Source organism: Drosophila busckii, chromosome 3L (assembly GCF_011750605.1).
Source record: "Drosophila busckii strain San Diego stock center, stock number 13000-0081.31 chromosome 3L, ASM1175060v1, whole genome shotgun sequence".
Taxonomy (NCBI): domain Eukaryota; kingdom Metazoa; phylum Arthropoda; class Insecta; order Diptera; family Drosophilidae; genus Drosophila; species Drosophila busckii.
Window position 1 is genome coordinate 19,223,672 of NC_046606.1, and position 9,526 is coordinate 19,233,197.

The window sequence follows — 9,526 nt, forward strand, 5'->3', positions numbered from 1 at the left end:
TGCGCCAGTGGCATTGGCGGTGTTTGCATTAGAATGAGCTATGCCAACTGAAGGTAGACACTTGCAACATGCTACAAGCTACATGCAACATTAAGCGCAGCTCGGGCAGGAATGTCGATTACAGTTTATCGCAATCATTGATTTGCTTTCTTTGCGTCATTTCGCGCATTGTCTTTGGCTCTGAAGATCGTGTACCGATCAGCGGCTATAATTGTATTTTCGGCATTCGATTTACCAGATACAATACGAATACGAATGCGAGCTCAATGACGCTGTATGTAATTTGGACAAATGGCACAAGCAGCCTGGCAACTGCTACTGCATCCGGACTCCATTGTTTGGAAGCACAATTGTTGCAGATGCGCCGCGCTGCAGCTTCTGTTGAGCTGCAGCTTTCATTGAATGTATTGCATGCTCGATTGCGCATAATTGTAGACGCTGGTATGATAATTTCCAATCGGGCCAAGCATCGCAATCTTGCGCAGAATGTTAGGCAAAATTCTAGAAAACTTTGTGCTAAACTGTGGCAAGCGATAGTTGCCTGTGAATGAAAGTTTTACTTTATTCTCCATAAAATGTTCACAATCAAAATAATTGAATTCAGTGACATGCCTTGCATTCTACAAACGTTTTTATCAAACTGAAGATTATGCTGGGCGACCAAAAATTTGGCGTAGATCCGCTAGCTGGGCTGGACCGCGGCATTGAGGACACTCGTAGGCACGTTGCAGATAGGATCGGATGCAATGATCGCCAAAGAGATGGCCACATCGTAGCGACACTGGACGGTGCTCACTAGTTGAATTCCAGCGATCCAGGCAAATGGAGCAAGATACATCGAGTTCATAATGCTCCTGCTGACGCTCCAGTCTCTGCTCTAGCTCCAGGAATAATTGGTCCTTAGCTTCCAAATCACTTTGAAACTTAAGTTTAATTTGTTCGACCTGTTGCATGTGCTGCTCCTCTTGACTCTTCAGATTCTCTAACAATTCCTGACGCATTTTATCCAGCTTGGTTACTTTTTGCTCAAATTCTTCAGTTTGCAACTTTAATATGGCGGACAAGCTGTCACGCTCCCCGATAAGCTCCGTTATTTGCTTTAGAATATTTTCTTGCTCAGCTTTCGTCTCAGCACTTTTCATAGCTTCTTCTGACTTTCTCTCTTCTTCTTTCTGTGCAACATTAATTGATTTTTCATTCACTGCTAACTCAATCTCCTGGAGCATTTCCATAATTACTTCGTCCTCGTCATTAAGACTTTGCTGTTCTTCTGTATTCATTGGGCTCTCCATTTCTGCGAAATTGTGTTTCACTTGAATTTGAGTGGATTCCCTGATTTAAGACTTCTCAGCATAGAATTCTACAAGCCAATATTTAAAACATTTGTATGCATGCATGTATGTATATATATATATATATATCGGTACTTTGGTTGATGTAATGTAGTATAAGCACATAGTAGGTACATTCATATTTATGAACATATCTATGTACATATACGCTATACATACTTACCCAATAGCGGCAGTGAAGTAGATAAATACTTATATGTATATATCTTCGTAAAATACCTCGCGCTTGACAAAGCTAAATAAAGAGTGCTACCCTTATGAAAGAATTAATGGCGTTGAATACTTATGATATACATAGTAGAGGTGGAAGGTCATCGATAGTTTTGATATTGATGTGCAATTTATCCGAGTTGGCAGTTCTACGATCAAAAAATAAGCATGTATATTAAATTCATTGTTTGTTTTGCCTATTTTTATATATTAAGGGTTAAACGAATTAAACAAAATAGAATGATTTCTTTAGTCTGTACTTTCAAAAAACCATATACAAATGATTGGTTAGGAACCCAAGAAAATAGGACGTATATCATATGGCTCAGCCGGGCGGCGACATTGGGGACAATAACGGGCACGTCGCAAATAGTAGCAAATGCAGCTATAGCCAAAAAGGTGGCCACATCGAAGTGAGACTGGAGCATGCCCCGCACTTGAATTCCAGCAATCCAGGCATATGGAACAAGAATTATTTTGTTCCTGGATGCTGCGCTGACGCTCCAAGCTCTGTTGAAGTTCCACGCATTGTTGGTTCTTAGCTTCCAGCTGATGCTGAAGTTCACTTATTTCGTGGAAATGCAATTCCTCTTGTGTATTTAAATGCGCCAGCAAACGTTGGTGTTGTTTATCTTTTTCTCCTAGTCTATGGTGGAAATCTTCAGTTTGCAAGTTTATAACCGCAGACAGACTGTCATGCTGTCCTGCAAGCTCTGATATTTGCTCTAGCAGAACTTCTATCTCATTTGGTTCTTCTGGATGATTTGGCTTTCCAACAACTTTTGTCTCTTCGTTCTTAATAACAGCTTGATCCCCGGCAAATAGACTTTGTTGCGGGGTTATATTCATTTTATTAACCGTATTTGAATGCTACTTCGACGAACGTTTCACAACTATTTTGCCTTTCAATTGTCGAATATATACCGAGGTACTCTAAAAGCAAGCAATTCAGAGGTACATACATATGGCTGTATAGTAACATTCAGCAATAAAAATATTTGCACTTACCCAACAACTGTAGTCAATCAAACACAAATATGACACTAATAACAAATGACAAAACTCATTAGTGATGTAAGACATAATACATCGATAATCGATAATCGGAGTATTAGTTTATTTATTTTCCGTACAAGTAAGTTTGATTAAACTTATAAATTTTATGCTTGGGAAGGTTTTAAAACGTTATACATACATCGCTATAACAAAGTTTCCAACCGATGCTTCAACCTAAAGCCGGTATTTCATTTTGAAAGTATCGAAAAACATCGACATCGGTTTTTTCACTACAACTTGCAACAACATGGATTAAAAACTTCATTGCCAGATTGCCATGTTTTTATTATATCAAAGTATCGAAATTTAGTTTTGTAACGGAGAATGTATTCGTTATAGGACCTTTTTTTATTTTTTGATAATGGACCCATTTCCCAGTATTTAAACATATACTATTTTATGTACATACATGGATATTAGATGGACAACTGATAAATAGTATTTTTTCTTGTTGATGGGCAATTCGTCAATTCAGCGCCCTTTAACAATCTGTCAACTGCAGTTGTGGTTGAGGCAGCAGCGCCATCAGCTCCATTAGCCACATTGCAACCACAAGTTCCCACTTGGTGCTAGGGCCTCGATAATTGCGCTGTCACTTTACTGAAGACATGGCAATTTGTGGGCATATAAAAGCACGCAAATTTGTTATGAGTTCTTTTTTTTTCCTCCGACTGCTTATGCTGATGACTGTAACTGGGGATGCGACTGCGGCTATGGCCGTTGATGAAATGGAAATGCGCATTGAAATCCATTTAATCGAGCCATCATACTGAGTCCCTGCTCTTGTCCCCGACGCCGTTTGTTGATTTATGAAATACTTGCCGGCCATTGCCTTTGCCGTTGCGATTGCCATGGCCAAGGTTGGCGCACGCGTACACACTTTGAGTTTGTTTATCTGTTAGCACAAAAGTATTTGTATCTGTGTGCCAAGCACTTTGGTTTATTGAAGTTCCACACAGAATTGTCCATGCCCAGGCCCAGGCCCAGTGCTAAGCAGCTAAGAGGCGTTGCACATAATTTGCTTTGATCTGTTTCGCATTTGGTGAGCTGTCAACCAAGCAAGCAGGCGAACGGACGGGCGACTGAGCCCGCTTGAGAGGCCTGACAATAGAAGCCAGTCAGAGACTTGGTCTAGGACTTAGATTCGGTTACGGTCCGAGATTGCAGCATGCTGTTTGGCGTAGGCTTTAATGCCAATTTGACAGTTTTTTGCAATCAACTTGAACGTCAGAATTAATTTGTTGTAATAACAAATTGAAAGCGCTCATAAAGTGTTTTAGATAGGCAAATGTTCTCTCGAGAACAATCTCAGCTCAGTGCAACAACAACCGTACGTATGTATCTACATATGTATGTATGTATATTTTTTAGACCCAACAATAACAATTTTATGATGAGGCCCTCTGCCATATGTTTTGTTACGCATTGCATACGAATATTCAATTTGTACTTTAGCCGGCAGACAAAATCTAAAACAAACACTTCACGAAATATGAAAGCGCGTCACGTTTTAAAATTTTTAAGTGGTTTCAGCCAAATGAATTTTTCCTGCTTTCGACTCGAGTCGCGCCCCTAGGCTACAATGTAGCACCAACTGTAGCAGCCGCTGAAAATATGTTATGAAAATAAACAGAGTTGAGTTGAACCCAAATCTGTAGTTTCGAATGTGTAACAAATTGAGCTCAATTCAAGCTGGGCCAAGCCCTTACGGCACTCATTATCAATGTGATAAGCCAGCAAGAGATCCAAGCCCATATTACGGCTGTTCTGAGCCCCTTCACCTTGTCTCTGGTTTGCTTTTATTTTTCGCTGTGTAGTCCAAGTCCAGAGATCACAGCTGTCAGTTGGCAATAAGCAGGCTGCTGCGACTACGAAATACTTCGAATGCACTTGAGACATTTCTCTTGAACTTCAACGCCTGCCACACCGCTGTCAAAATATTTCAATGCTCTTTTTTCCTCTGCGTTATATTTTTTATCACTAAGAGTAAGGGGGAAGCGCGACCTGAATCCGAAGCGTAACACAACTTGTTGTGCGGTCTTTTGATGAGATCTCAATATGACGCTGGTCTGTCGTTCTGTCCAAGCTCACTGGCTACGTGTGTGTTTTTATATGTGAAGAGCTGATTGTTAGACAAATTAAATCTGTTATTTTCAATTTTTTCAATGTGCAGAGACAAACTCTCGTTTTTAAAGTAAGTGAAACGTGTTCTTGGCCCAGCAAAGGTAAACGGTTATGTTTTGGCCATGCTCACAGAGCCGCATTCCCATGTCGCGCTGTAACCACAGATGATCGGGAGTCGGGCGATCGGATGATCAGCGCGCCATAGCCCTGCCAACATATTCTTATGTATTTATAAGGTTTCTGTCATTTATGTTAAGGATTGAGTTATTCGCTTGCCAAACCCAAAGCCACACTCACTCACTCAGGCCCGACTCGACTCCGAGACTCCGAGCCTGTGTTAGAGGCCCAGCACATTTACCTCGCCATCTTCATGTGCATGTGCCCTGGGGATGTGTTGTCACTGTTTTGTTCGCATGCAGAAAATGCGGTTGTTACTTGCCGTCTGTAAGGCGATACTTGTACTTTATGCATTGATTGAAAGATAAGGCATGCCACAGAACATGCATCCCAAATATGCATATTGTAAATATGTATTTATCTACAATATTGTTTTGATGTTTTAATGATATATGTGTCTATGCAAAGTATTTATTAATAATCTATCGACTGGTATTAAGTAACAAAGAAGATATGTACCTGTTAGAACATAAGCTTTTAAATAAAATGTATTTGAAGTAAGAACTAACGTACTCTTACATTCAAATTGATTTCCTTGGGATAGCGTTATCGATATCTCAATGGAATCGAGAATCTAGAGATTATTTTTGTTAGCAGAGCTGGTCACACCGAAATAACAATTTCATCAGAAATCGAATAGCAACAACAACTTGCACTAAACTAAGTACAGTAAATATTAGATATGTACATATTAAAGTAAATATGCATGTTTTTCATGTAAGCAATCAAGAATTGGAATTTTCCAGCTATAAAGTGAATTTTGAATAAACTTTATCGTTATGGTACTATGCAATAAATACGGTAATATGCATAGCTCTTTAAAGTAACAACAAGCCAATTTGGTGGTGATTAATGTTAGTGGCACTCAGCAGAGTTTTATTGGCCTTAAACAAACAATAAAAGGAGCAATTAAAGCTGCCGAGTAAACGCCTGATTGTTATTACATTGGCAATAATAATAAAAATAAAAGTGTACCAAAACCAGATCGAATTGCAATAAAGCTAATTTGGAACAAATAATCGAATTTAAACTTAATGCGTTGCATGCGTTATGCACAACAAACAACAGCAAGGATCCCAGATAAGGAAAATAGAATGTGCACTGTGGCAAGCTGTGGCAACATGTCGCTCGAAGTAAGCAAACATGAAAATTCAATAAGCATAGGAATTTCAAATTTACGATTCGAATTAACAATAATATTGCAGTTGTCGCAATGGATGCTGAGGGCAAGCAGACGCTGGAGAAGACGCTAACAAACTAGAACTGTCGGAAGCCCCGTTGAGGGACGAAGCAAAGAATAGCTCGAAGGCCGCTGGACTGCATACTAGCAGATACAAATCTATCTGTATCTACCATACGCGTGTGCTGATAGGGAACTCGCCTAGCATGGCCAGCCGGAGTTTGCTTTCTCTGCCACTTTATTCTTTTAATAGCCAAATGCATTTATTTAATAAATTCATATACACGAATAAAAACTCTGCACAATGCCGCCAGCCATATGAATCTTTGCTGCAGAGACGACAACACGCACGCGGAAATTGGCAGTTGCATGCTCGCCCATTGAGTGGGGCCGCTGAGCATTGAGGATTGCAAGCAATTTTACGATCTCGCCGGTAATAATCTACGCAATTTTATTGACACTTGCTGTTGCTTGCTTTAGCTGGTGATCGGGCAGACCTATTGACAGCAGCAGCAGCAGCCGCAGCAGCGACTTTCTCTATGGGCTTCAATCTATCAGAGCTGATAAGCTGGGAGCCGGCTATCTTGTCAGTTGCCCGACAGTGGGACGGAGGAATTACAGCAGGTTGTCCCATTTCTCAATTCCCAATTTCAGCTAACAATTCTACAAAGCCCTATCTGATTGTCACCTAACGCCTGACTAATGAACCAATGCCGTCTCAGTCGTCTTAAGTAAGTGTTTTGAAGTTTTGTGTTTGTTTGTCTTTTTTTTTTTGAGTGTGTCAGCGCTTCGTGTGCAGTAGCTCAGTTGCTCAGGCAGGCCATTTTAGATAACCCTATCTAAATGTCAGTCTTAAGTAAAACAAGCTATCTGTTTATGGCATCTGTGCTACTTAATTGAACCACCACCATCAGCAGCAGCAGCTTTTGCTTTAGCTTTTGGTCTTAGCCAACAGCTGCAGCGGCTATAAAGCTGAAAGCCCGACTGCCAACCGGCCGGCCAAAAGCCAAACCGCTTGCAATATAAAACTCTTTTGCATAATTAAAACCCCCTCTAGAAATGCAACGAGTTATTGAACCAAGTACTGCACCCTTGCCGTCTTTGTTGCCCACCGCCCATGCGCTGATATCAGTCGGTTTTAGTCTCGTATAGTCGGCCGGGCCGCTCAAGTTGTCGTTTTCAATTTTAATCGCTTGTCATAAACTGCAATCGCATTAATTTCCAGCGTCTGACATGCAATTATATATAAATAAATATTTATTTAAATTCCCATTTATTTATTAAGTGGAATTTATTGTTTGTAATTTTTTCTATGCAACAAAAATTCCATTAGCCAGCTTACGAGATCTGTCGTTTATGCAGTGACGCATCATATGGCAAGATATCTAGCATATATTAATATTTTGGGTCTATATGTAAATGTTCATCCAATCAAACACTTGGTAACTCAATTAACTGTCATTATTCATAGGCAATATAAATTCCATGCTTAGTTGATGTAAATGTTTATAAATTAAAAGCCTTTAATTTATATCAATTCTCTACACTTCATTTCTTTCGCTTCTCTCGCGCATTCTTAAATAATACAGCATAATATTATTAACCTTTAACATTTTCACGCATGAGCGTTATGAGAAAACACAAAGACGTTAATAATATTCACAAACTGAATATAAATACATAGGTAAGCTGCTGGGAGGGGGGAGTGCTCTTTGTTTTTTTTTTTTTCTTGGCTTTGTTTCAATATTATTTATGTTCGTCTATTTTTCAGGAGATGCGCAGGCAGGCGTGACTAATCAGCCCGCGCTTCAGCTACGAAACTTTTGCTGGCTGCTAATTGCCATGAAGGCGCCGCTGCCGACTATATAGAATATACAGATACGAATAGTATGCATGGCATATAGAATTGATGCTGGCTTGCTGACTCATTAAGCTGCAAGAGGAATGCAAATTGCAGCAACAAGTGCAGCCGACTTCTGGGTAAGCAATTCAGCTTAATTATCATAGCGCACAAAGCGCTATTGCAACTGCAACTGCAACTGCAACAGTCGCCATGGCTATTGTATGTACAACCAATCAGCGCTTGCAAGGCGCTAAATGAGCAAGCCGGCTATGCAACTTGCTAGTGTCACCAGCAATGGCCAGTTTGGGACTTGGGGCAGGTTCTGGCAGTCGCAGGGACGGGCAAGTGTTGCGCTAATTTTATATGCAAATTATGGCAAAAGCGCGGCTTGTATGCTAATTTGGACCCCACTCCAATCGAGACGGCACCAGCAGCAGCTCAGCTCCTCATCTCGCAGTCCCGCGCGCGCCGCACTTAACACTGTTTTTAATGATGTGTAGTCTGAAATGCATATGCCAAATATTTGGGTACAGTGGATGCTGCAAACTCGTTGCAGTTCGTCATCCACCTTTTTTAAATGCTTTTATCTTGCGAAAAGTGTGAAGTTTTGACGCAACGTCAAAGCAATTCTTCGCTTCACTTTGCCCCGATATGTGGATCAGTATGCACCACCGACTCCTTTCACCAGCACCGATCCCATACCGCGACACTTAATAATTTCAGAATGCACCCTGCTGGGCTCACACACACACTAACACAAATGTTTGCATTCTATAGTCGGCAGCTTGTCAGTTTCATAAGATTTTTGGCTAAGGTAAATTTTGTGTATAATAACTGACACGTATGGAAATCTGTTGCGGTGTCTTAATTAGAGCTGCCAGGCACAACAACAGCAACTGATTTATATTTCAGCCAAGAATTTCATATTTTTCGGCTTATTTATAAACATAAGCTCTTATGCATAAGTGTTAAGCTTTTACGACAGTCTTTGATTAACGAATTACGACAGGCTTGATTATAATAATGAACGTCGAAAGTATTTGTAATAATTATGTCCAGCTAAATATGCATAGCCACAGATCTATAAAGCCATCTGAATAATAATAATAACAACAGGTTAGGTCAATAAGTATGCACCAAAAAAGAGGAGGTCAGGTTGCAATATTTTTATTTATATATTTCGATTCCCCTTTAAAAATATAGTATTGCTCATTTTATTATATTTTTTTGTTGTTGTTGGTAAAATGGATTATTTATTTGGTAATATAGTCTATACTTCTTAAGTAAACTCGGATAGAGTTAACTAAGCTATTTAAAATAAATCAAATGTATATGTTGAATGAATTCAAATAAACGTTCGTATTCCTCATGATGTGCTTGGGATTTCCATTTAAGTTTCAAACCATGCAGTTGGTTAAAATCCAAAATCCACAAAACAATTTTTAAAACTCAAAGATGGAGCAATATCTACGCAAATGACTTATGAAATGAATAAAAGAATGCCAATCAAGTGTTACTAAATTGTTTTGACTTTGTACAAATAGTGTCAGACTCACACACACACACAGACACGAACACTCGCAC

At 39.7% G+C, this 9,526-nt stretch overlaps 2 protein-coding genes across 2 annotated transcripts; both read right to left on the reverse strand.

Moving 5' to 3' along the window:
• Positions 1-535: 535 nt before the first annotated feature.
• LOC108599313 (E3 ubiquitin-protein ligase rnf8-A) lies at positions 536-1,599 on the reverse strand. Its single transcript, XM_017986116.2, has 2 exons — positions 1,516-1,599; positions 536-1,360 (listed from the first exon to the last, which is right to left on the reverse strand). Exon 2 carries the CDS (start codon positions 1,290-1,292, stop codon positions 648-650), a length of 645 nt encoding a protein of 214 aa, XP_017841605.1. The 5' UTR covers positions 1,293-1,360; positions 1,516-1,599; the 3' UTR covers positions 536-647.
• Positions 1,600-1,821: 222 nt separating this feature from the next.
• LOC108599329 (E3 ubiquitin-protein ligase rnf8-B-like) lies at positions 1,822-2,648 on the reverse strand. Its single transcript, XM_017986135.2, has 2 exons — positions 2,571-2,648; positions 1,822-2,495 (listed from the first exon to the last, which is right to left on the reverse strand). Exon 2 carries the CDS (start codon positions 2,409-2,411, stop codon positions 1,851-1,853), a length of 561 nt encoding a protein of 186 aa, XP_017841624.1. The 5' UTR covers positions 2,412-2,495; positions 2,571-2,648; the 3' UTR covers positions 1,822-1,850.
• Positions 2,649-9,526: the final 6,878 nt, after the last annotated feature.